The 27,987-nt window shown below is 41.0% G+C and overlaps 1 protein-coding gene across 1 annotated transcript in view; it reads left to right on the top strand.

The window, feature by feature from the left end:
• GPC5 (glypican 5) overlaps positions 1-27,987 on the top strand; it is a 571,748-nt gene that overhangs the window by 27,015 nt on the left and 516,746 nt on the right. The window contains exon 2 of the mRNA XM_077807032.1: positions 15,356-15,517. Within this exon, the coding sequence (XP_077663158.1) occupies positions 15,356-15,517 (162 nt within the window). The remainder of the gene's footprint in view (positions 1-15,355; positions 15,518-27,987) is intronic.

The following is a 27,987-nucleotide window of genomic DNA, read 5'->3' on the forward strand; positions in this document are numbered from 1 at the left end:
ATGAGAATGGATGCGGGAGTAGTCAGTAAAATAGCTTTGGAATTCATTGTGAGGGGTGGGATCCAAAGACTAATAGTGACATGCAGGGACCAGTTGGATACTCATCAGCTGAGTGACTTTTATTAGTAGTCAGATGCAGGTTTTTCTCCTATGGTATGAATGAAAAATAATGTGATTTTAAATGTGAAACCTTTGTTTTGCTTGAACAGTTTCAAACTGCCAGTTCAGGCAATCGCATGGCCGGCAGCATAAAATATCTAACAAATGAAGGTCAAATGAAACCCAGAGTTTCCATATTAAAATTCACAATTCATTTTAAACAGAGACTAGCAATTAAATAAAATATCTAATGAAACAGGACTTTCTCCCTCTTCAATATGGCCCCAATCCTCCACTGCATTTTTGCTTTCCCCTACACTGCTGGTTCAAAGTGGTCCTAAACTGATGTAACTGGTCACGAGGCTCACCCCTTTCTAAAGTCCCTGCACCCTGGCAATCTCTGGGTATTATAGCAGTTCCTTGGAACCATTAGCAACTGGATTACTTTAGAGCAATATTCAAATTATTATGACTTAGATCAGGCAGCCAGCCCAGATTTGGGGTTGGGGGGCTTAAAATCACATTTGCACACACCTCAGCCAAGCTGCCTCATATGTTACTTGGCCACATCTGAAAATCGGTGTCACTAAGTTTTAATCTAATATTATTTTCTGTGTTAGAAATCCTGGGCCCAGAAGTTAATGGCTGATTTGTTAAGTAATACCATGGGTTGATTTTTCCAGTGTTCCTTTCATCTCCCAAAGTACCTAGATTTGTACAGTAACTTTCTGAGACCTATGCTTCATGTCTGTTCCTCTGTGTTCCATATTGGAGTGGTGAGAGATATATCTGTGATGGGAAAGCAGGGAGGTACAAGATGCAGATAGAGTATAGAAAACTATTTTTGAGAGTAATGCAAACCAGAGTTACAGTAACTAGAGCATCTTCTAGAACAGAGTTTCTCAAACTGGGGTCCACGGACCCCTGAGGGGTCTTTGAGGGTACTCCAGGGGGTCTGCGAGACATATCTGTGGCCGCTGGCCCCACTGATCAACTCCTCTCCCTCTCTCCCAATGCCTTCTGCACACCAGCTGTTCAGTGGCATGCAGGAGGTGCTGGGAGGGAGGGGGAGAAGTGGGGATAGGACGTGCTCAAGGGAGGGGGCAGAAAGAGGGAAGAAGAGGGGAAGGAGTAGAGTGGGGGCGGGAAAAGGTGGGGAAGGGGTGGGGCCCTGGGGAAGGGGTGGAGTGGGGGTGGGTCCGTGAAACATTTTAAATCAAAATGGGGGTCTTTGGGTTGCTAAAATTTGAGAGGTTTCAGAGTAGAAGCCGTGTTAATCTGTATTCACAAAAAGGAAAGGAGTACTTGTGGCACCATAGAGACGAACAAATTTATTTGAGCATAAGCTTTCGTGAGCTACAGCTCACTTCATTGGATGCATTCAGTCCGATGAAGTGAGCTGTAGCTCACGAAAGCTTATGTTCAAATAAATTTGTTCGTCTCTAAGGTACCACAAGAACTCCTTTTCTTTTTGTAAAATTTGAGAATCGCTGTTCTAGAAATCTAGGAAGAAAATCTGCTGATTAATATTGATACCAAATTTGGAGTACACTAAACATTACGAAGTGGCATATTTCAAGTTTATCCTAATTAGCTTAATTGGTAAGGGAGTTGCTTAATTCTTTATAGGTGACCTGTTTCTCTTGGTGAGATGGGTTATCCAGTTTCCGTAATGATTCAGTCCCTGTCAACTAGGGGGTCTGTGTATTTAGTCTGTGTACTGTACTCAGTAGAACCTCAGAGTTATGAACACCTCGGGAATGGAGATTGTTCATAACTCTGAAATGTCCATAATGCTGAACAAAACATTATAGTTGTTCTTTCAAAAATATTTAATAAATTAAATAAATAAATAATTAAATAAATATTTAATAAATACAGCTGAATATTGATTTAATACAGATTTGAAACTTTACTATGCAGAAGAAGAATGCTGCTTTTAACTTTCTTAATTTAAATTAAACAAGCACAGAAGCAGTTTTGTTAATTTTTTAAAAACTTTCCCTTTATTTTTTTAGTAGTTTACATTTAACATAATACTATACTGTATGTGCCTTTTTTGTGTGTCTCTGCCATTGCCTGGTACATACTTCCAGTTCCAAATGAGATGCGTGGTTGACTGATCAGTTCATAACCCTGGTGTTCATAACTCTGAGGTTCTACTATATGTATAGAGCCTCTGCTAAGCCTTTCTGTGTGATTAATTCCTATTCAGAAAGAAAGATGGATCCTTTCTCTGAAGGAAAGGTTTAACTGTAATTTGCATATGGTGGGAGGCAATCCAGGATAAGGAGAATCCTTTGCCTGTGTGCACTTACCCTGTTCAGATTTTTATACAAGCTTTGCTGTGGCATTTGAACAACCTGCATGAAGTTAACCTGTGTACATTTGAGTTGGTTTCTCTTGATTTTAGAAAATATCAGCCAGGAAACATATCCAAAAGAAATTTTGTGTAAAAGATTTGTATTTTTTTTTTAAGAAAACACTGTTTTTGCAGGGTTCAGAGATTCCAAGGCCTAATCTGACCTCCTGTAAAACACAGGCCACAGAACTGCTCCAAAATAATTCCTAGAGCAGATCTTAGAAAAACATCCAATCTTGGTTTAAAAATTCTCAGTGATAGAAAATCCGCAGGGACCCTTCATAAATTGTTCCAATGGTCAATTATCCTCACTGTTAAAAATTTACAGCTATATTTTGCCTGAATTTGCCTAGCTTAAATTTCTAACCATTGAGTCTTGTTATACTTTTCTCTGCTAGAATGAAGTCCATTATTAAATATTTGTTCCCCATTTAGATACTTATACTCACCCCTTAGTCTAGTCACCCTTTGCCATCTCTTTTTTAAATTAAATAGATTGAGCTCTGTGAGATTATCACCATAAGGCATTTAATCATTCTCATGGCTCTTCTCTGAACCCTCTCCAATTTATCAACATTCTTCTTGAATTGTGGGCACCAAAACTGGGTACAGTATTACAGCAGCAATCGCAGCAGTGCCAAATACAGAGGTAAAATAACCTCTCTATTCCTATTCAAGATTCCGCTGCTTATGCATCCCAGGATTGCATTAACTCTTTTGGCCACAGCATCATATTGGGAGCTTGTGTTCAGCTGATTACCAACTACAAGTCTCAAATCTTTTTCAGAGTCACTGTTTCGTAGGATAGATTTCCCGTAAGTTTGACCTAATTTATTGAATGCCTTCTGCCCCTGGGGTTGTCAAGAGATCTAGATTGGCCAAGTCATGAGATATTTATCTTGGAACTAATGACAGGCAAGAGATAAGTCTTCATGAGAGCAATACAAACTGCTTATGTAATGTATATTTATGTTATAAATATAACATTAAATACAAATGTTACAAAAATACATTAAAAGAACACTGCGATTCTTGCATATAAAACCCAACAGGGGACTTAACAGAAAAGTCTAACAAAACTGAAGAATTTTCTTTGAAGGGATCATTCCCAAACTTAATCTACCTTAAACGTGATAAACTTGTCTTTAAATTTGCTTTTGCAGAATGAAAAATCTAGTAGAATCCGTCAAAAATGAAGGCTGCAATATTGCTAAAATCACAGGTTCTCTGTGGAGTGACCCTCTGATAAACCTAGAGGACTGAGTTTGAATTTCATACATGAATGGATATTGTATCCCATCTCTTTACCTGCCTGCTCCATTCTTGACAATCGACATAGCACTGAAATTTACAAAAATCTTGGAAGGCAGGATTTGGGTATATTTCAGTAATTTGCTTGTTCACAAAAATTTGCAAGTAGGCAGAAAGAGGGGGCCATAAAATTGATATGTATTGTGATACAGCATGGCCAGAAGGCAGCAGGAGAATGATATAGGAGAGATATGTAAGTCCCAGGATTAGGAGAAGCCTTATTCCCTGTAGAAGGAAGAAAGGTTTCTATAGATTAATTAAAAGCACCTGAAGCCAATTAGAGCACCTGAAGCTAGTCACCTGATAAAACCCCCTGCTTCAATCAGCCAGGGGAAGGAGTTGGAGCAGAGTGGTTTGGAGTTGGAGCAGAGAGCAGTTTGCCACCGCCTATTTAGACGATATAGTCATCCATAGCCCTGACTGGGAAATGCACCTAGGGAAAGTAGAAGTGGTACTAGATGCCCTGCGGAAAGCTGGCCTCACTGCCAACCCCCTCAAGTGTGTGATAGGACTAGCTGAGTCCAGATACCTCAGGTATGTATTAGGGAGAGGCTTGGTAAAACCCCAATGGAACAAAGTGGAGGCAATACAAGATTGGCCTCGGCCCGTCCGTAAAAAGCAGATCAGAGCATTTCTTGGGTTAGTAGGGTACTATCGGAGATTCATCCCTCATTTCACCACAAGAGCAGGGCCATTGACGGACCTGATAAAGGCTCGGGGCCCCAAGATAGTAAAATGGTCTGATGCAGCAGAGGGGCATTCGCAGATTTAAGGACAACCCTTTGCTGCCATCCAGTACTCATAGCCCCAGACTTCAAGAAAGAATTTGTCCTACAAACAGATGCCTTGGAAGTAGGAATAGGAGCCATCCTTTCACAGATGGTAGGGGAGGAGGAACCCCCCGATCCTGTACCTCAGGCAGAAGCTCCTCCTCAGGGAACAAAAGTACGCCATTGTTGAAAAGGAATGTCTGGGGATAAAATGGGCCATGGAAACTCTCCGCTACTACCTACTGGGACGGCGATTTACTCTGGTGACAGACCACGCCCCGCTCCAGTGGATGCACAGAAACAAGGAGAAGAATGCAAGAGTGACTAGATGATTCCTATCTCTGCAACCCTTTCATTTCCGAGTACAGCATAGGCCAGAAACCAACATGGCAACGCAGATGGCTTGTCATGAAAGTGTTGCCTCTCATCCCAAGTAGCCCAACCCCATGGTGTTGAGCGGGCGGGGGGGGGGGAGAGGATATGTGATACAGCATGGCCAGAAGGCAGCAGGAGAGTGATATAGGAGAGATATGTAAGTCCCAGGATGAGGAGAAGCCTTATTCCCTGTAGAGGGAAGAAAGGTTTCTATAGATTAATTAAAAGCACCTGAAGCCAATTAGAGCACCTGAAGCTAGTCACCTGATAAAACCCCCCTGCTTCAATCAGCAAGGGGAAGGAGTTGGAGCAGAGTGCAGTTTGGGGGAGTTGAAGTAGAGAAGAGTTTGGAGAAGTGCCATAGCTGGCTAGAAGACCAAGACCCTAGGTAAAGAGACACCCAGCTTGTGCAGAGAGAGAGGGCAGGAAGCTCCACAAGCTGAAGAGCAGGAGAGGGAAGTAGCCCAGCGGAAGGAAGTACTAGTTCAAGTGGTTTACCACTATCCCTAGGGCCCCTGGGCTGGGACATGGAGTAGAGGGCGGGCCCGGGTCCCTCCCTCTCCACTACCCTTCTCTGGGTTATTAGTGGGACAGTAGATACCCTAGTTCAGGGGCAGGAAACAGCGCCCTGAACCTCCCCCCCCCAAAGAAGAGGAAGTGCGGGACCCAGTATGTTCACAATAGTAAATAAACTGTACTTGAAGTAGGTGTGCTGGTGATTGTTCACACAGCAGAGACACCCTTTTGTTGGATTTGTCAGCCTGAACGTGACTCTTAAAATACACAGAGTCACTTTACTTAACCAGAGTCACTTTGCTCTTTAAAAGCATTAGACAGTTACAGATCTTTCTAAAATAACAGAAATCTTGAGATGCATCCTCCCCTAGACTGATCTCATCTCTTCTGTGAGTCTGAGATCTGGTCCCTCCTTCCTTCTTTTTCTTCAGCCTGGTCTACTGGCATTTAGTGATGAATGGTCCTCCTTCTTAAAGAGCACCTCCCTTAAATACTGTGTCTTTCTCTTTTGTCACATGCCCAGGCTGATCAACGAACCATGCTGGAGTTCTTGTGTAAGACAACCAGTTTCTCCATGATGTTGGATCAGCAGTTGAAAGGCAATCTAAGTAGATGGCCCTAGATTGCTCTATGATGGTTTCTCAGTCATAGTCTTTCAACTAGTTGTCAAGAAACTTTTCTGGGTTGGGTAACTGTCTGGAATATATCATCATAATGACTTAGATGACGTTAGACTTAAGTTCAACATATAGCAAACAATGGAGTTCCTCAATCCAAATGGAGCTCACTATACAAAGTGAGGTCACAATTTGACCCAGATCTATCCTACTCTGTCACAGATGTAATAACCAGGGTCAAACTCATACCTAAACATTGAGCTGCTGGCTTCTTGGGTAGTCCATTTGCTGTCCTATTGGACCAAAATACTTCATTATGTCAGGTTTTCTGGGAAGAAGCACTCTTGCATTTCCTCATGTTACTTTTGGGAAAAAGTGCTGCACTAGGTTTAAAATCTTCCTCACTCTAGAGAGGTGACTTAGAAATGATTATGGCCTATATCCACACTGTAAATCTTTATGCTGAATTGTATATGGAACTATTTTATTAGTTTACACAAGTCATTCTGACTGTTATTGCCCTCTCCCTTTATACTGATTTCCCACTTCCTGATTTATGTCGTTAGTATTTTAGTTTAAGACAGTTGGCCCTAATACTGAGAAGTGTGGAGTGACAGTGGTCAAGTCTTTCTATCCCAAACTGTTTCCACTCTGTTTCAGATTCAGATACTCAAAAATCTATATTCCTCTAGTAGGATGTTTCCTTTGTTCAAATAGGGCTCAATGCAACTCCCACTGAAGTCAATGGAAAGATTGCCATTGTTATAATGGCAATGTGATCAACAGTAGTGTCAAACCTTAGTATTTAAAAATCATGAGTCAGGTCCCCAGAAATCATAAGATTGGTTTAAGAAGGTTCTTTTTCTTTGCCTTCTGGTGTTCGTGTCTTTGGGGTACACGCCTTCTGGCGTTCGTGTCTTTCAGGTTTTACTCTGCAACCGTGAAGGTTTGAAACTTTGGTCCAGATTCACAAAGGTGTTTAGGTGCTAAGTATCAATGTTGGCTCCACTGTGATCCACAGAACTCCCACTGAACCCTATAGTTGCCTAAACTCTCTCACTGCCTATGTTTTCAGGGTAGAAGTTCCTTTGGTGCCTCTGTTTCTGCCTCTGGGCATGTGCGCTGCTGCCTAACTCTAGGTGTCCGGGCACCTACCTCCCACCTAAGATCCAGAGCCATGTACAAACCGGAGAAAGATAGGTATTGGCTGCCTAAGTCACGTGTAGGGCCTGGTCTGGCAGGCGTGCTTAGTGGCTGCATACCAGACCAGGTCCCATTCAAAATCTAGGAGAGGGAGGTGGTGCCCCCTTTATAACTTTTAGCCCGGTGCTTAGAGCACTCATCTGGGATCCTGGGAGATCCAGGTTCAATTCCCCCATCTGATGGAGGGGAAGAAAAGATTTGAACAGGGTCATCCCACCTCTCAGGAGAATGCCCTAGCACGGAGCTTTGAGATATTTTGATATGAGGGTCTCTTAGTCTCACCTGTTGAAACTGTTCCACAGTGGATAAATAACGAACGAATGATTTGGAGCATGGGGACTAGACCCTGGGTCTCCCACCTCCTATGGAGTGCCCTAACCACTGGACTACAGAGTCATTCTCTCTCCCTCCCACTCATGACTGTTCTACTGTGGATAAATACTTAAATAGTCATTGGGCCAAAGAGCAAGAGAGTAAGAATGACAGGCTAAAAGTTATAATGTGACATCACCTCCTTCTCTGGTTGTTTTGTGTGAAGTCTGGCAGGCCCCTAATTTATTCCCAAAAGCAACGCCTTAGTCACCTGAGTATAAATTAGCAGGTTACCATTCCTGGGACACTAAGCAGAGATAGACACCTCCCTGCAGCCTGGACTTAGGTGCCTATCTTCAAGAGTGGGGTAGGGGGGGCACATCCTTGTTGTCAGCATTTCCCATTGGTTAGCTTAGATCACTCCCTGACTAGCATGCTGGCTCTTGTGGCTCACATTCTTACGGGGTCTGTCTTTTCCCATTCATTGTAGAAGGAGCCTTGGTGCTTAAAATCAGCTTTGTGGGTTGCAGTGCTGTTCCTGTGATTTTTTTCCTGAGGTCCCTAAAACGTGCCATGATGCTCACTGTAGCAAAGCCGAAGACCCTTCTTGGATCCAACATTAGACTAGGCCGATGAATTTTATCTTTTTGTTCTGTTTTATTGGGCATTACGCTGCCAGGTCCAAGTATGGTGGTTGAGGTAAGAAATAAATATTGTCATGTCATCTTATTTTCCAAACATATAATCAACAGATTTCTTTAATTTTAAATTAAAAATTCTTTTTATTTAAAAAAAAGACAAACTAACGAAGAGGAACAAATAACAAGAAAATACATTTTAAATAAATTTTGCATTGAATCTTTTCTTAATTACTCAAGCACAATGTTCCCACTTTTAGAAAGTCCCAGATCAGCATAATTATAAATGACATATTAATTTGAATAATAAGCACAAGAACTTTGTTATTGTTAGATAAGATAATACTAACAAACTAACGTCCCATAGCAAAGAAAAATGGTAGTTAGGAGTGCAGTGGTGCAAACATTGTAAACATATTTTTCTCTTGTGTTTGTCAAGTACTTGACAGCTGGCATGCTGCAAACTAGGCCTCAACTCCTCTCCCATGGTGGTATTCGCTGAGTGATGTTTTTATTGAGAATTAAAAGAAAGAGAGTGAATGAAAACTATGCTCAGGATATGTGCATAAACCTGCCTGTTGTGATTAGTAAATATTGCTGCAGGTCTGTTATTGCTCCAGTAATTTGTTTTTTGGTGGGTGGTATATTAGATAAGTTTGTTGCTTGCTACTTTAACAGTATGTTATTTTGTAAGGAATATTCTAAATTTTCAATCAGTTTAATTGTTAGCCACATGAAATGGTATTTATCACAACAGTATGTGTATGCAATGATAAGATTGAGGATTTAAAAGTGACAAAATTAAAAAAATTAGATTTCCATGAACAGTGTCAACTCTGAAATGCTCTGCATGAAGCATACTGTATGTAGAATTATGCCAAATGTATGTGTTTTAGATATGTTCACTGTAACAGAAATCATCCTTGGTGTGGGAATTGTAGCTTTTAAATGTTCTGATTTGAATGTTTTACGAACTTACTCCCAATCTAAACATTGCATTAGCATAGCTCTTAACATGGAATTTCTTGATTTAAAAGAATTGTGCATCCCTAATCAATTCTCCTGACCCATTCTACTTTTAGTCTGATCTCTCTTCCCAGCAACTTACTGATGCCCTCACCACTGTTGTGATATATGGAATCCCAATTCTTAAACAAGCGGCACTTACTTAAGAAACGAGTAACAACTACAGATATAAGCAAGCAGACTTCCACTTTGTTTGAGTTCCAACTTTGTCTGCCTTGCTTAATGTTCTAGGCAAGGTGGCCTGGGCTCAGGTGCTCAGTCCCAGCCGCAGGCACCATAGGGCTTGGAAGAGGATGGTGTCAGGCCCACCCGTGGGTGGCACGGGCCTGGGACGGGGCCTCAGCTCTTGTGGGCAGCAGGGGGCTCGGGGATCAGCCCCATCCTCAGCCGTGGGGGACGGGGGTATGGGGCATAGAGGTGGGGGGAGGTCAACCTGGGCAGTGTGTGTATGTGTGTGACTCTGGCGAGCCCTGTGGGCAGCAGGGAGGGGTGCTCAGGCCCAGGTGAGCCCCAGCCACCCTGTTTTTACTTTAGGAAATACAGTGCACAGAAACACTGAACACCCCGCCCTGCCCTGACCCACCCCAACGCCCCGCCCCTTCCCTGAGGCCACGCCCCCACTTGCTCCATCTTCCCTCCCTCCCTCTGTTGCTCACTCTCTCCCACCCTCACTCACTTTCACTGGGCTGGGGCAGGAGGTTGGGGTGTGGGCTGCGGGTGCGGGCTCCGGGTTGGGCCAGAAATTAGGGGTTCAGGATGCAGGAGAGGGCTCCGGCCTGGGGCAGGAGGTTGGAGTGTGGGGATGGGGTGAGGATGCTGGCTGGGGGTGTGGACTCTGAGGGATGAGGGGTTTGGGGTAAAGGAAGGGGTCTGGGGCAGAGAGTTGGCGTGTTGAGTGTGGATGCGGGCTCTAGGAGGGAGTTTGGGGGCAGGAGGGGACTCCAGGCTCAGGGTGCGGGATCCCAGTGATGCTTACGATGGTTCCCGGGAAGCGGCCACCAGGTCCCTGCAGCCTGTAGATGAATGAGAAGCCAGGCCCCGCAGCTCTGATTGGTTGCAGTTTCTGGCCAGTTGAAGCTGTGGAGCCCTCCCTTGGGGCAGGGGCAGTGCATGGAGCCTCCCTGGCTGCTCATGGGTCTAGGGGCTGCAAAGACCTGGTGGCCGCTTCCCGGTACCGCGCGGAATTAGGGCAGGCAGGGAGCCTGCTTTAGCCCTTGGCCCCAGCTGCATCGCCAACTGGAGCCGACAGAGTCCCTTTTCAACCAAGCATTCCGGAGGCCTGGAAGCCTTATTACAAACACTACCAGCATTGTGACCTGCATAATGTAGTTTTGTTTTGGTTCTGTTGCTGACACCAGAGTGTCGGAGGGTGGGATGTTTTAAGTTTTCAGGTGGCAAGCGATCTAGGGAGGACCTGCTCAGCAAAGTTATCAAACTTTGTGTGCAGGGATAGCAGAAATTGCATAGTTTAAAATAGATGACCTGAGTGAAGGGTCACCAAATCATCAGATGGTTTGAAGGCAAAGATATCTTAAGCTGATGTCAGAACACTTTGAAAATAATACTTGTAGGGTCTGAATACAGTAAGATTTTGGAAAAGATCAGCAATTCTAATTAGCATTAGGAGACTAAAGGTTTGATCTTCTGTTTGTGGGGAAAGGAAGGTTTTCAGCCTTTTGTAGATGTACTTGTCTGCATGTCTTAATCTTTCAGAAACCTGCTGCAAACATATTAGTTGGCATGTCACTTGCATCAATCAGTTTTCAAAACCAAAAGTTACATTCTTCTCCTTTATGGTAATACACAAGAGAGTTTCAAAGTTGTGACTTCTGCATGCATCTGGGATGCTTATATCCTCTGGAACAATGAGATGCACCTCTGCTTATGTCTGCAGGAGAGATTTAGTGTAGAACACATTTTATTGGTATGGCTCAATAGCTGGATTTCTTTACATGGAGTCAGATGTTTCTCTTCATGGTGAAAATCAGAAAGACTGCACAGTATTATTGATTTCTGAAGGAAGTCCTCCAATGAACTGAATTAGTTCTGCCTAAAAACTGATGCCACTACCAGTAGAACCTCAGAGTTATGAACATCAGAGTTATGAACTGACCAGTCAACTACAGACCTCATTTGTAACCGGAAGTACACAACTGGGCAGCGGCTGAGACAAAAAAAAAAAGAAAAAAAAAAAAGGAACTACAGTACAGTACTGTGTTCTATGTAAACTACTAAAAAAAAGAAAGGGAAAGCAGCATTTTTTTTCTGCATAGTAAAGTTTCAAAGCTGTATTAAGTCAATGTTCAGTTGTAAACTGTTGAAAGAACAACCGTAATGTTTTGTTCAGAGTTATGAACATCTCTGAGTTACAACAACCTCCATTCCCAAGGTGTTCGTAACTCTGAGGTTCTACTGTATATGATCCGAGATGTGGAAAGGCTAAGATCCTGTTTAACCCCTCCTCCCCTCTACAATATTCAGTTTATGAGTTAACATGTATCTTGTAAAAATGTTTATAACAACTGTAAGAGCCCGTGCCATAAGGAAATGTGCAGTAAACTGTTCCAACCTCTCTGAGATCCATCCAGAATTTCCCCACACAATTTGCAGTAAACACAATAAAAAGCAAGGATAATTCTCCACAATATGTATTTGTCATGAGAATGAACAAATCACTCCCATCTGGCATTGGATAAGCAAGTGGCAAGCTGTGACTTCTGTTAAACTGTTTTTGTTTTATTACCTCATCTTTCCAACCTATCCCCTTCCCCGTCCCATTTGTCTTTTTCATCCAGCTGTTGCATCCTGTCCCTTATGCAGCTTGTGAGCTCTCTGGGCAAGGATTGTCTCTTTTGTTATTTGTCTGAACATTACCTAGCACAGTGGGTCTCTGATCCTTGATTGGGGTTCCTATATGCAGCTATAATAATGATTCCCCTGGCGATGTCGGTACACTGGATCCATGCTGCTTGGGAATCCCCTTACCATAGCTACGGTCTCTGTTAAAGGTTGGGGGTTCCCCACTTTACAAGAAAAGTGACATAGGCTGTATTGTCTTTTTTGTGGGACTTCCATAGGAGTGGTTGGGGACAGAGTACAAGAGGCTTCATGGGGTTGCAGAGACAGCTGCAACAACCGCTTTAAAGGCTGTCTACTTGTGGCCAGTTTGGATAAAAAAAAAATAAAAAGAGGACAATAGGCTCTTGCAAGTTGTTTCATGTTCTGAGTGACAGAAATTCTGAATGTGTGGCTTGAGGAAACCATGTATGCTTAGGCTCTAAAGTCTAAGGGCAACTGGAAAGGTGGCTGTTCTTGTTAGGAAATAATTGTTAATGGGGTCCAAGTGTACCTGATTAGTCTCTGAAGCAACAAGCAAAAAGATTTTTCTAGTTATAAGAGCTTCCCACCCCATCTTTACTGTTGTACAGTGTATCCCTGCCTCCATGAATCAAGTGATAGCACTGTTTATGCATGGCTGGAGTTCTAGACAATTTATGTATGCACTAGCCAATATCAGTGGTTGTGGGCACTTTTCTTTGTGAGGAGACTGAACCAGTTAAGATCCTTGTTTTGTTTACCCTTTATCCAATGTAACATTAATTTGATTGGGGAAATGGGAACCACCTAAGCTGCATTTGGCTGTCTTCATTAATATTCTGGTACATCGTTTTAATATACATGCTTTAAAGCCTTTATATAAAAATCTGCTGTTCCACTATGACTCCATGCACTTCAGCAGAGATATTCTTGATTTACACTGATGTAACTGAGAATAAATTTGACCTAGTGAAGTCATTCATTGCCCATCTTTCCAGAACACTCGGATATAATCCTCAATAGCTTAAATTGTTGTTAAATAGCTTTTTATGAAAATACCATTTTAAACACCCTGATTTGAGACCTCTCATGAAATATTCATTGTATAAAGTGTATGCCTCCCTTCTCAAAATATTATTTACAGTATCTTGGATGGAATGATTTAACAGAGAGGATTAGAAATAGGATTTTAAAAGTAGCTAAAGGCATATAATATTATATAAATAAAATAAAGGTCTTGTAGATTCAATGCCAGGGGAATGAAAGGTGAATGAGAATGGGTAGCAGCGTGGTTAGAAGTCAAGAGTAAATGACATCAGGTTTTGTCAGTTTTATCCTGGGCAATTTCCCCATTTTCAGTCTTGCAGTCCTCATCCTATGGTTCTCTTCCATCTGTCATGAGGAGGCTCCAGCATGTAAACCTAGCAACAGAATTAGACTTTCAACCAGAGGGCAGATTTAAGAGGATTTCTCATGTAAATTCCTAAGAAATCTCTTGATACATATCAATAAAAGTTCTGTATTTGAGAACAGAATTTAACTCTTAGACAGACATTCTTAATAATGCTATGTTTAAAGTTATCACTTTTTTCTGGAAATGTTGATTTACCCATTTTTGGTAAGAGAACATTTGGATACACTGCAGTTTTTTAATTAAAATATTAATTTCTTTCTTCTTAGATCTTTACACTTTTCATTGCTCTGTATTACTTTAGAAAGGGGAAAACATATAAGGTATTCAAATAAACAAGGTAAATAAAAATTCAACATGCATTTGTTTTTTGTGGAACAGGACCAGACATCTCTGAGAGCTTTGGGTAATGCTTTCACCTGTGTCAGGAGTGGCCAAACTTACTGACCCTCCGAACTGCATACAACAATCTTCAGAAATTTGATAGCCAGGGTGCACCTGCCAGGGCTTGGGGCTTCAGCCCCGTTCTTGCTGAAGCCCTGAGCTACAGCAGGCGTGCCCCGTGGGGCTGAAGGCCCAAGACTCCCCCCTCCCCCTGTGCAGGGCAGAAGCCCCTACTCCACCACCCTGCTTGGAAGGCAGAAGTCCCAAGCTCCCCAACACCAAGTCTAGTAGGTGAAGAATGGGGTGGAAGGGTTGGGGGTAGGGAGGGCTCTGAGAGCCGCACTTTAACTGTAAAAGAGACGTATATGGCTTGTGAGCCACAGTTTGGCCACCCCTTACTTATGTCATGTTTGTTACAAAAGGGAAATTGACTAAGCGGCAGTTCTGCAGAAAAGGACCTGGGGATTACAGTGGACGAGAAACTGGATATGAGTCAAGAGTATACCCTTGTTGCCAAGAAGGCTAATGGCATTTTGCATTAGTAGGAGCATTGCAGCAGATTGAGGGAAGTGATTATTCCCCTCTGTTTGGCACTGATGAGGCCACATCTGGAGTATTGCCTCCAGTTTTGGGCCCCCACTACAGAAAGGATGTGGACAAACTGGAGAGAGTCCAGTGGAGGGCAACAAAAATTATTAGGGGGCTGGGGTACGTAATTTATGAGGCAAGGCTGAGGGAACTGGGATTATTTCGTCTGCAGAAGAGAAGAGTGGGGGGAGGGGATTTGATAGCAGCCTTCAACTACCTGAAGGGGGGTTCCAAAGAGGATAAAGCTAGGGCAGTGGTAGGCAAATGGCCTGTTAGGGTAATCTGCTGGCAGGTCACGAGACAGTTTGTTTACATTGACCGTCTGCAAGCATGGCCACCCGCAGCTTCCAGTAGCCATGGTTCACCACTCCTGGCCAATGGGAGCTGCGGTAACTGGCAGCCAGCCCATGCCACTTCCCGGAGCTCCCATTGTCCGGGAACGGTAAACCGTAGCCACTGGGAGCTGCAGGTGGCTGTGCCTGTGGACAATCAATGTAAACAAACTGTCTTATGACCTGCCAGGGGATTATCTTGACGGGCCGCAGGTTGCCCACCACTGAGCTAGGTTGTTCTCAGTGGTGGCAGATGACAGAACAAGGACCAATGGTCTCAAGTTGCAGTGGGGGAGGTCTAGGTTGGATATAAGGAAAAACTGTTTCACTAGGAGGGTGGTGAAGCACTGGAATGGGTTACCTAGGGAGGTGGTGGAATCTCCATCCTTAGAGGTTTTTAAGGCCTGGCTTGACAAAACCCTGGCTGGGATGATTTAGTTGGGTTTGGTCCTGCTTTGAGCAGGGGCTTGGACTAGATGACCTCCTGAGGTGCCTTCCAACCCTGATCTTCTTTGATTCTATGAACATGTATAGCACAATGCACTGTACACATAATGATAAATTTGGAAAATAAAAGTGTATTTCTTTCTCTAGGGGCTGATCTTCAAGTTTGTACATCCAAAAACCTAACATGTTGTACCAAAAAGATGGAGGAGAAATACCAGATTGTAGTAAAGCAGGATATACAACAAGTGCTTCAGACATCAAGCTCTACTTTAAAGTTTTTAATATCTCATAATGCAGCTGCTTTTCAAGGTAAATCTTTCTACTGTACATTTTAAAGTTTATTCAAAAAGCATTTTCTTAATGTTATCAGATGCTTAAACTGATCTGTGATAAGTTACCTTTTTTAGTTCCTCTTAATACTTATTGTACTTTATCAAAAAGAGTATTTAATTGTGGAGGATGGGCTGTGTGTATTAATTGTGTGTGGCTGGTAAATAGTGGCCTTTGAGAAAAATAAAGAAGTGGGTTTAATTAGGTGCTTTGTTTAGGGCTTTACACCTTTGAATATCTAAAAAGTGTCATGATGAATTTCACTTTGATATGCATGCACACTGCAAAGCCCTCCCTCGGATCAATTAGTCCTTGGCAGGGTTGGTAGTATAGTAGCTTTTCAGCAGGTTTTCTCACCACAACCCTCCACACTGGTGAAGGGTCCTCTGCATAGGCTGATGTGGATGGCAGTTGGGGGCATGGAACTTAACTCACATTTAACTTGATTACAAGAATATGCCTATCTGCGCACACTGTATTCATGCTCCAGAACTATAAACCCTCACACCAAATTACCACTGTCATGGTTACGGGACTAGCTTCCCCTCTGTCCTTTTTTTGATCTTTGAGTACATACCTCAGGTGTTAGGCCTCTTGTCCGTATCTGTTTTGGGGTGGTAATTGCTTTGCAAAAACCTTTGTTCATCCAATGCTATGCTGTCTAAAGAGACAGGCAGCCATTTTGTGCTCCTTTCAGTGATGAATGTCACCAGAGGGGAGAAATTCACTGGGTGCTTTCTGATAGGACCTTTACTTTGGTCTCTTTTATTTTTCTTTTAATCAGAAATAAGTTATTCAAACTAAAAGTGTCTGTTTTCTCTTCGTGTATAGGAAAAAAACTCTTAAAATTGAATTAGCTGACTTGTAAGGAGCTTTTACTATTGAGGCTTTAAATAAATGATTAGTTGTATATTGAATTTTCTTTTTATAGAGGGAAGAATAGATTAATATATTCCAAGATCAGAAGGGACCATTGTGATCATCTAGTCTGACCTCCTGTATAACACAGGCCATAAAACTTCCCTAAAATGGTTCCTAGAATAAATCATTTAGAAAAAACATCCATTCTTGATTAGAAATTGTCAGTGACTGAGAATCCACCATGACTCTTGGTAAATTGTTCCATTGGTTAATTACTCTCACATTAAAAATGTATGTCTTATTGCCAGTCTGAGATTTCCTAGCTTCAACCTGCAGCCATTGAATTATTTTATACCTTTCTCTGCTAGATTGAAGAGACCATTATTAAATATTTGTTCCCCTTGTAGATACTTACAGATCGTGATCAAGTCACACTTACCCTTCTTTTTGTTAAGCTAAATAGATTGACCTCCTTGAGTCTATCACTATAAGGCATGTTTTCTAATACTTCAATCATTCTCATGGCTCACTGTCTCCAGTTTATAAACATCTTTCTTGAATCATGGGCACCAGAACTGGATGTTCCAGCAGCAGTCACACCAGTGCCAAGTATAGAGGTAAAATAACCTCTCTACTCCTGCTCAAGATCCCCCTGTTTATGCATCCCAGGATCACATTAGCTTTTTTGGTCACAGCATCACACTGGCAGCTCATTTTCATTTGATTATCCACCACAACCCCAAAATCTTTTTTCAGAGTCACCGCTTCCCAGGATACAGTCCCCATCCTGTATGTATGGCCTACATTCTTTGTTCCTAGATTTATAAATTTATGTTTAGTCATATTAAAATGCTTATTGTTTGCTTGCGCCCAGTTTAATAAGCAATTGAGATTACTCTGAATCAGTGATCTCTCTGCTTCATTATTTACCATTCTGCCAATTTTTGTGTCATCTGCCAACTTTATCAGTGATCATTTTATGTAATTTTTGCCCAAGTCATTGATAAAAATGTTAAATAGCATAGGGCTAAGGAATGATCTTTGATGGATCCCACTGGAAACACACCCACTTGACTACTAAGTTTAGTAGCTTCTATTTAATATCCTCCAGAGATACTAGTGGAATAGAAAGATTGTTATCATCATGACCATATTATGAGACTATCTCATCTGTTATTTTTACCAAAGTACAAAACAGAAATGTTTATTGATCACTTCTGCCTTTTCTGCATTATTACTGAGAATTCTACCATTGCATCTAGTAGTGGACAAAAATCATGGTCAGGATTCTTTTGGTTTCTAATATATTTAAAAACTCCTTAACTCTGCTTGCCAAAGAGTTCCTCCTTGTAGCCTTTTGCTTCTCTTACTTTTCTACAATTTTCTACAATTACTACCTTTTGATTGACATTCTTTACTATCAACTTTCCCTTTATTTTATTTGTTTTTTGTTTTAAATTTATAGCACCTTCACTTCCCCTCAAACCCAGGTGAGAGGAAAATTCGGTAGCATGTGTAAGCTCTCAGCCAACTCTAGGTTTAAAACTTTATTTGACCTTAAAGAGATGACTTGTGGAAATGTGGGTGTTGAATGTACAATTGAGTTCAAAAGGAAAATCACCATCAGTGTTGCCCAAAATTTGAGGTGATTGCTAAATTTAAGTATGGCCATTTGTCAAGGTTCCTCCCCCACTCTGAACTCTAGGGTACAGATGTGGGGACCTGCATGAAAAACCTCCTAAGCTTATCTTTACCAGCTTAGGTCAAAACTTCCCCAAGGTACAAAATATTCCACCCGTTGTCCTTGGACTGGCCGCTACCACCACCAAACTAATACTGGTTACTGGGGAAGAGCTGTTTGGACGCGTCTTTCCCCCCAAAATACTTCCCAAAACCTTGCACCCCACTTCCTGGACAAGGTTTGGTAAAAAGCCTCACCAATTTGCATAGGTGACCACAGACCCAAACCCTTGGATCTGAGAACAATGAAAAAGCATTCAGTTTTTACAAGAAGACTTTTAATAAAAATAGAAGTAAATAGAAATAAAGAAATCCCCCCTGTAAAATCAGGATGGTGGATATCTTACAGGGTAATTAGATTCAAAAACATAGAGAACCCCTCTAGGCAAAACCTTAAGTTACAAAAAAGATACACAGACAGAAATAGTTATTCTATTCAGCACAATTCTTTTCTCAGCCATTTAAAGAAATCATAATCTAACACATACCTAGCTAGATTACTTACTAAAAGTTCTAAGACTCCATTCCTGGTCTATCCCTGGCAAAGATGACTACAGACAGACACAGACCCTTTGTTTCTCTCCCTCCTCCCAGCTTTTGAAAGTATCTCGTCTCCTCATTGGTCATTTTGATCAGGTGCCAGCGAGGTTACCTTTAGCTTCTTAACCCTTTACAGGTGAGAGGAGCTTTCCCCTGGCCAGGAGGGATTTCAAAGGGGTTTACCCTTCCCTTTATATTTATGACACCATTACAGCCAGATATACCGAAATAAACTTGCATGAATTCCAGATGTCCTAAAATGCTGTTCTTGATATGTGTTTGGGTCTTTCAAGTCACAGAACACATAAGTGAATGCTGAAATATTCTCAAGGTCACGGTTTTCTCTTGCAATACCTGAAGTCAGTTCAGCTTTAGACCTTGGAGCAAGATTTTGGTGTATTACTTGCATCATCCCATAGAAGAATTTTGAAATGTCCTTCTTAAAGATGTGATCATACATGTTGTATGATTATAATGTAGGTTCATTATGGGCAGCAGCAATGTAAACTTATCAGCACTATGCCACAGTGTGCTTCTTCCCTTGATGGGGCAGACCTCTCTTATTAGTGAGAAAGTAGTTCAGGCTCTATGCCTATTCATTTCTTAGCTTTTCTGCTGAGACTATCCACAATAATTGCACTTAGTATCAATTGTAGCAGCTTTTTGTTTTAAAATACAAAACAACAAAGAGAGCCCCAGTTTTTCTATCACAGAAAGAGGGAATGTTTGCTAGGAAACTGAGGGTTGCCCCTTATGCATCGTTTTAAACTTGCAAGTGGACAGACCCCAAACACTTTGATTTAATGTTTCCTCTGAACAATGGCAACCCTGATAGTCTCCCTAGTTCTGCACTTCAAAGTCAGCAGTGCATCTGTGTCCAAGTTTCTGGTGTTAATTTTTAAACTATGATCTTATTTTGAGCAAGTGCCACAAACCAAGTATTGTAATTTTTATTTTATTTAATAGGGTCAGGCTGGCCCTGGTAGGGGTGCTTTCTCTGTGTGTCCCTGGGTGCCATGGTTATCCCAATGGAGGTTGGAGGAAAGTGGGCCCATGGCTTTGCTTGCCCCCACACCAACCCATGGAACCATTCAGATGCACTGGCAGGGAGTAGGGGCTTCACCATCGTAAAGGCTGTGGAGTTCTTGCATATCCAGGGTGGGGGTGGGAAGGTGGCATGATCCTTCCTCAAGCTTGCTCTGAAATGCTGCGCCAAGACTAGTATGGCCCTCGGTCTAACAGGTAAAAACTAGCCTATAATGTAGTTTTCAAGTGTTCGTTATTATAAAATCTCTGTATTTTAGAGAACAACATGTCACTTTAATTAGTACAAATTAGAACACTTGCATGCCAGCTCTTGGTAGAATGTTATAATTCCTTTCTTATGTATAGTATGTTTCAGAATGTGTATTGTGACAAAACAAGCTATACATCTTAACCTCTTCTATTACCTCTAAGATAAGAATAAAATAATATTAACTAACATGGCAAGTGGGAAATGTTCAACAGGGACGAAGAAATCACTCGTCCCTGAGGGAAGGTGATTGGAGAACTTAAGTTGTATGATAATGATTGGACTTCCACTTGTCCTACAAAATGGTTGATAACTTTGATTAATTACAAGTTATTTTCTTCAAATATAGCTAGTGCATGAATTTTCATGGAGATTTTAACTGTGAAGCAGTGCAGCAAACTGTTTTAGAGTTAGTGGGAATCGAAGAAATATAAGATGTAAATTTGAAACACAATCATTTTTATTGACTCAAAAACTGTTTTACCCTTTGCAAACACTTTCCTTTGTCTTCAGAGTAAACTGACAGTTTTCAGGCCAAATGAGTATTCCAAGCTAAAATTATGTGTAGTGGTTTGCGCTAAAATAGGACTTTATAAAAGAAGCTGACTGCCTCCTTAACTATGGTAAGGTCACCACTTGTCTATAATATCAGAAACAAGCAGTCTCAGAAATTAAGGTAATCCAGAGTTTTTCAGATAGCCAATTAAAATTAACATTGAAAGCATACACTAGTGGTACATGCTATATCAGCACATCTGTTACAAAACTGCTGTGCGTGTGTGTGTAAAATTTGAACAAAAAGTGGCTTACCCACTTTTTTAAAATGAAAGTGAGAAAAGTGCTTCTCTCCCACACTTCTTGAAGATATTTTTATAATAACTTGAACAGCTCTAGTGCTGAAAGGTTGGGCATAGAAAGTTGAAATACAGCATGTAAATAGTCTTTGAGGATAGTTGCCTTTTTAACTGTCATGATGAAAATTTATTTTGATTTCACCAGGTTAAGCCTCTGAAAAGTTCTTTGCACCTATGTGCTTGATTTGATTCAAGTTGTTAACAAATTAACTGATGTCCAAGTGCTAGTAGGCTGTACTGTGCATGTACCTAGACCTCACTCAGTCTCCTTAGTTCCTCCAAAATGATTTCTAAATGATTCTGGGAACACTTGATGCTATTCTGTCACTAGCAGTATTCCCCAGAATGGCCTCTTGGCCTAAAGGAAAGAGAAGAACGGTTGGGTTCCAAGAGGTTCTGAATTCTACGCCCATATCTTTCACTACAGAATCTTTATTCTCAGCACTTCGGGCCCTCTTTTTAGTCAAATGAGGAAAATATTGTTTTCCTCATCCAGCTGTTTTACATATGGGTTAACTGAGGCCTAGTGCAATATAATATAATATACATAAAAAAAAGACTGGCTGAAGTTGCATGCTTGATATTGTATTGTATTATTTTAGAAATGTATATCATCATGTAATAAAATACTAGCATGATGCATATGCACAAGAGGGAAGAGTTAATATTGCAGACTTCATTCTGGTATTTCCTGACACATGCTCTTAACTAAGAAAACCTTAATGATCTTGTGATGCAATTTTTTTGAAAATATATTACACAGTATCATGATATTATGTTGCAAAATTATAATGACAAAATAGATCCAATGCCCACTTTAATCTAAGCAAGGAGGATTAAGTGGACTCACAGACATGTGCCATATTTGTTTGAGATTATAGTGCTATGAATGTGATGAAGTTGCAACCAAATAAATTAAATGAATTATGTGGACAAGAAAATATGTTGCAAACTTTCATTCCTGTTTAAAAAAAAAAAAATCTGTGGTGGCAATAATTCAAATGTTTTCAGTTTCAAAGGTTTCTTAGAGAATGATTTGAAGACCAGAAAACTCTTTTCAGCAGCGGCTACCATTTCCTACTTCTGGTTTCAAGTGATACATTGCTTTATAGATAATTTGTAATATAGGGAGTCACTTCAAAGCAGAGGTTTAATTTTTTCCTTCTCTTTCTGGTCTGTAGTTCTTTATAGTGAAAACACAATAAAATATATACATAAATTAAATCCAAGCACTTGATGATTTCACATTTCCTTGACTACATGGATAAAATTATTCTGGTTCAGATTATAACAGCACAAAAACTAATGGGCTGATTCCCTGATCACCTTTAGGCTCCCCATCTTTTGGGGCTGTGCAGAGGACTTTCTGGCACCCAATCTTCTGCATGTTCCCTCTGGCTCCGGGAAGCAGAGAATAGCCATAGAATTAGAAGGGACTACAAGGGTCATCTAGTCTAATCACCTGCCAAGATGCAGGATTTGTTGTGTCTAACCCATCCAAGACAGATGGCTATCCAGCCTCCTTTTGAAAACTTCCAGTGAAAAGTTAAAAAGATGGAAGAGCAACCAAAATGATTCGTAGATGTGAAAATATTATTTAGAAAGAAGGATTAAGGGAATTAAAAGTGTTTAGCCTAAAGAAATCATGTTTTAAGTTTGACCTACAAATGCTACAAAAATGTTCATTTAATCAGGATAAAATAAAATTAAAATAGGAATAGTAAGATAGTGCTATACTATGATAACATGGCACTGATATGACTCCTCTGATCTGGCTCCAGACTTCCATACTACATCCACTTTTATAATCATAGATTCCAGTTTTGCAAACACCTGAGTATGTGCCTAATGTTATGCACATACGCAATCCCATTGAAGTCAATGTGGGATTGTGGTCATAGAACATGGAGCTGCTAAAGCTGAATGTCATGACTTGGGGAAAACAAAGATAAGTAACAATGTGTGAAATTCATAATAACATGCAACAACATAGATTTCAAGTATTCTGTTACAGACATAAACAGGCTTATTTTTGCCCTAAATATTGCCCAAGTTAAACATTTGCGAGCCAGTCATATTTTCCAGCTCTAATGGAATTATATACTGCATTTTCAAGAGACAAGAGAACAGTTTGAGAAAAAAGTCTTGTTTCTATGCAAAATTGGACTTGAAATTGGCTGGTGCTTGTTGGGATTTTATTTTTCAGTGAAAACTATTTTCTTCTATCCAAAACACGCAAAAATCAACTTTTGTGTGTGGAAGTTTTCAGTTAAAAAGTAGTCATTTTGACAAAACTTCAAATGAAGAAAAATTTAGAGGATCTGTAATTGTATGAAATAAAATGTAAACATTGCACAAAACTCCTTTGAGCAAAAATAATGAATTTTCCACTACTATAATTGACTTTGTGTGTTGTTTAAAGTAAATAATTCAGAAGGAAGGAGGACTATATGTACTTAGTGGTGGTATAAAACAAAGAACAATGGGTGCAGAATAATAGAGGACAAATTCAGCTTGGAATTCTGGAAGTACCCTCTGATGGCAACCAGAAATGGTCAGCAAAGAGTCCACTTACCCTCCTTCTGTTCACATCTTTCCGGTTCACATGGAAAGTCACCAGCAGTACTGAATGAGACATAGTATTAAGGGCACATGATCAGTCCAAGTTGAATGGAAAGTTTGATATTTAAAACAGGGGCTAGCAGCAACTATTCCCCCAGGATTCATATCCCTTATGTCTTTTCCATGAATGAAGGGCTGTGAGGAAAGATGGGTCTTGTAGCATGACCAAAGTCAGCAAATCCGGGCTTTTGGAGAATTGTTGAAGGTAGTGACTTCCACAGTGATGATCCCATTGTTATTCCAGTTGACCATTAGCTCAGTCACTATAGCAGATTCCAGTCTGACGTGCTCTTTACTTTCATCATCTTGAATTCTCTCAGTAAATCCAGGCTGTAGGGCCAGAATTTTCAAAAGAGGCCAATAACTTTTAGATACCTCAGGTTTTTTTTTATTTCCCAATTTCAGCGATGTTAATCACACAGTTCCCAGTGACTTCTGAAAATCAGGTGCAATTGTCTCAAGTTGGGTATCCAAAAGTAATGGCTGCTTTTGAAAATTTGACCTTAGGAATCATACACTATGCTCTTGAGCACAGAACAACATTTGGTGGTAGTGAAGCCAGGAAGAGGGCATTATATTTATGTGAGATTCTAAATTGTTCTGCCCTGTACATATTGTTAGTTTTGTTTGTTTGTTTTAATTTGCTTGGCAAATTAAGTCCAGTATCCACTAGAGAATTCAAAAGGGAAGAACAGTATATTTGTAATGTGAATGGTGTTAAGCCAGGTGTATATCATTAACACGTATTGTTTGAAACTTTCCTTTCTCATAAATTGAATTCTTCATTTACTTGCTCACCCTATGTACTTTTCCTGCCATAATTATAAAATTTATCTTACAGGTCTGACATTCTTTTGACTCTTTGTTTTATTCCTGTGATGCTTTGTGTTTAATAGTAAACTGGTTCTCATACAATAGAGCAAAATAAATAATACTAGAGGGAAAGCTGTTCTATTCCTGTGTGATAAGCAAAGAAGGCATGATTTTATAGCAAAATTTATATAGAGGCAATGTCTGTGACAGACATGGAGCTGATACATGTAATGTTATGAATTCTGCTGTGTAATAATTTTATGAACATTGTATGTTACCTAATTAGTGTCAGGGTTCCTTCCCCACTTTGAACTCTGGGGTACAGATGTGGGGACCCACATGAAAGACCCCCTAAGCTTATTTCTACCAGCTTAGGTTAAAAATTTCCCCAGACACAAAATTCCTCGTATCTGGGATTCAGTATGCTGCCACCACCAAGCGATTTAACAAAGAATCAGGGAAGAGACCACTTAGAGACATCTTCCCCCAAAATATCCCCCCATGCCTTACACCCCCTTTCCTGGGGAGGCTTGAGAATAACCAAGATGAGCACAGACCAGACTTGGGTTTTTTAGGACACTAAAAGCTCCAATCAGATTCTCAAAAAACAGAACATTATTAGAAGAAGAAAAAAACCCCAAAACTCTGTAAGATTAGAATGGAAGATAATCTCAGAGGCAGTCAGATTCAAAACATAGAAAATCCCTCTAGACAAAACTTTAAGTTACAAAAAGACACAAACAGGAATACACATTCCCTCCAGCACAGCAGATTTCACAAGTCAAAAACAAAAGAAAATCTAACGCATATTCTAGCTAGATTACTTACTAACTCTATAGGAGTTGGATTGCTTGCTTTCTTGATCTGTCCCAGGCAGAGATATCACACAGACAGACAGACAAAGCCTCTCCCCCACGCCCCTAGATCTGAAAGTATCTTGTCCCCTTATTGGTCATTTTGGTCAGGTGCCAGCCAGGTTACTTGAGCTTCTTAACCCTTTACAGGTAAGAGGATTATATAGCACTGTATCAGAGCTTCTTAACACTTTCCCTTTATATTTATGACAGTTAGTGTGGGGGAAATGTTGTATATTGGGGTTAATGGAATATTTATTATATGCGTATAATGCTTGGATTCAATGGGCTCAGTATGGGAAGGTGACACAATGGCTTTCCAGATTACACCCAAGCAAGCACTTGAAAGACAAAGGATTCCTTCTAAATTCTAGGCAGAAGTGATGCAGCTGTTTTATCAGGCTGGAATGCTAGTGATCAAAAGGATTATAAATGTTAAAAAAGTCTTGATCCCTGCATAGGTGGGTGAGTCACCTGGGGCTATCCAGAGGGTGACTGGTAGGTGAAGGTAATATCTTTTATTGGACCAACTTCTGTTGGTGAGAGAAACTGTAGTCAAATCCAATAGCAAAACTACAGAAGTTATGATATTAGAGAAAGTTTTCTATATTCTGACTACTCAAGAAAATGTCAGTAAATCTAAAACTGGTTCCAACACAAAACATGATATCTAATGTCTCTGGTCCAGTGGTGGGCAGCCTGTGGCCCGTGGGCACTGGGAGCTGCGGGCGGCTGTGCAAATGTAAACAAACTGTCATGCAGCCCACCAGCGGATTACCCTGATGGGCCCCATGCAGGCCACAGGTTGCCCACCGCTGCTCTGGTCTGACCAACAGAAGTTGATTCAATAAAAGATGTTACCTCACCCACCTTGTCTCCCTAATATCCTGGTACTGACAGATACAACTACACTGCATATCCAGAGAGTGTCAGTGAACTCTTACAAGGAGACATGCTGACAGAGAGAGGATAGGCAGAAAAGTCTATAGGGAGCTAGTTCTACTAGGATCCCCACACAGGATAAGCACTTGATAAGCTAGACGTGTGTAATGCTTTTAATATATATTTTCTCGGAAATGTTTTTGTTCTAAACAAACAATACTTTCCTTTAAGGGGCGGGTTTGGTCACTGATTAGAGGCAATAGAACTTTAGGGTCTGAGCCTAAGTCAGACCCGCTGATGAAATAGTAGTTAGTACCCGGGAACTACAACCCAGAACCCGGTTGAAGATTCACACGATTCCAACCTGAGCCATGTGATGGCTTGAGGCCCAAGATGTGGGAGGAGGTTGCACTCAACAAGACCAGAAGGGATCAGTGGTGCAGTTCACTGGGTAACTGTGATAAGTCTTTCATTAGATACCATGTTTAGGGTGAGAACTAGTTTTACATTTGCTGACACTTTCTTGAATAGTCAGAATATAGAAAACTTTCTCAAATATAATAACTTATGGAGTTTTATTATTGGATTTAACTGCAGTTTCTCTAATGTTTCCTAACACACTTTCTTTCTATTTTGGCTTTTCCATTAGCTTAAAATAGTACTATAAATCCAGTGCTCATTGTGTCCTCCACACACAAATCACCAAAGTCTTTCAAAATGTGGTGCACAGAGACATTGATTATGAATATATACTAGCTCAGAGGTGCTGACTTTCTAATGTGCCGGTGGGTGCTCGTCCCCACTCTACCCCTTCCCTCAAGGCCCCACCCCACCCTGCCTCTTCCCACCCCTGCTCCCACCCTACCTCTTCCTGCCCCATTCTGCCCCCTTCCCTGAGTGCACCCCGCCCTCACTTCTCCCCTTCCCCCCCTCAGCACCTACTGCATGCCATGGTACAGTTCATTGCGTTGGGTGGGAGCGCTTGGGGGAGGGGGAGGAGCTGATTGGGGGGGCTGCTGGTGGGTACTGAACACCCACCATTTTTTTCCATGGGTGCTCCAGCCTGGGAGCACACACACAGTCAGCACCTATGTACTAGCTTGCTCTGGTATCATATCACTGCTGTTCATGCTCCTCTCTATTAGCTCAACTGGAGGGGTAGACATGACTGTATGGCATGATTGTAAAAGCCACCTTAGGATATTCTACCAAACCTTTCTATTTGACAAATCTTGCCCACCATATCCAGAATGTCACTCACAGTATCAATACCCTCCTACTCCCTTTTTAAAAAAGAAATAATTTAAAAATACCCACTGCAAGCAGAGCTTCTATAACCCAAAAGAGAAGAGCCAAAGATAACATAGTGTTTACTAGGGACTTTGCTGTTGCCAATCTATTTTATGTGGGCTGCACTGAGACACCATAGTGATAGGAGGCAGTACAAACCCCTAAAATAGACAGATATTACAGTCACTTAAATACTGTCTCCACTCCTGCCAGCCCAATTTCTCGTAAATATTTTAAAATATTTGTAGTGATGACATTTTTTATTTTATTTGGTGTCTCCATTCATCTCTGTGTTTTTTCTTATCTTCATGATTGTTAAAAATGAGCATGAATAAAATAAAACCAGAGAGAAAACTGAAAAAAACCCCAAACAAATATAATCACTATAAACTTCAAAAATATTTTTTAAAATTAGGATTAATTATTCTAATATCTCCTTCTCTCTCTCTCTCTCTCTCCTTACTGCTAGTGCTAGTTAGGACTCTTTTGTGGTGAGAGCCAACAAGAAAGACCTTGACCTTGCTGTGTGAAGCCCCATTGATTTCAGTGGACCTCTGCATAGGTAAACAGCTGCCTCTGTATGGATCATGGAGCAGGACTGGGATCTGAATTGAGGCTGGATTAGACATAAGGAAGTCATTACGTGCTCAACAACAAGACCTTCCAAAGCACTAGTAACATAGTTCAGTGATTATGGAC

Source organism: Eretmochelys imbricata, chromosome 1 (assembly GCF_965152235.1).
Source record: "Eretmochelys imbricata isolate rEreImb1 chromosome 1, rEreImb1.hap1, whole genome shotgun sequence".
NCBI classification, from domain to species: Eukaryota; Metazoa; Chordata; order Testudines; family Cheloniidae; genus Eretmochelys; species Eretmochelys imbricata.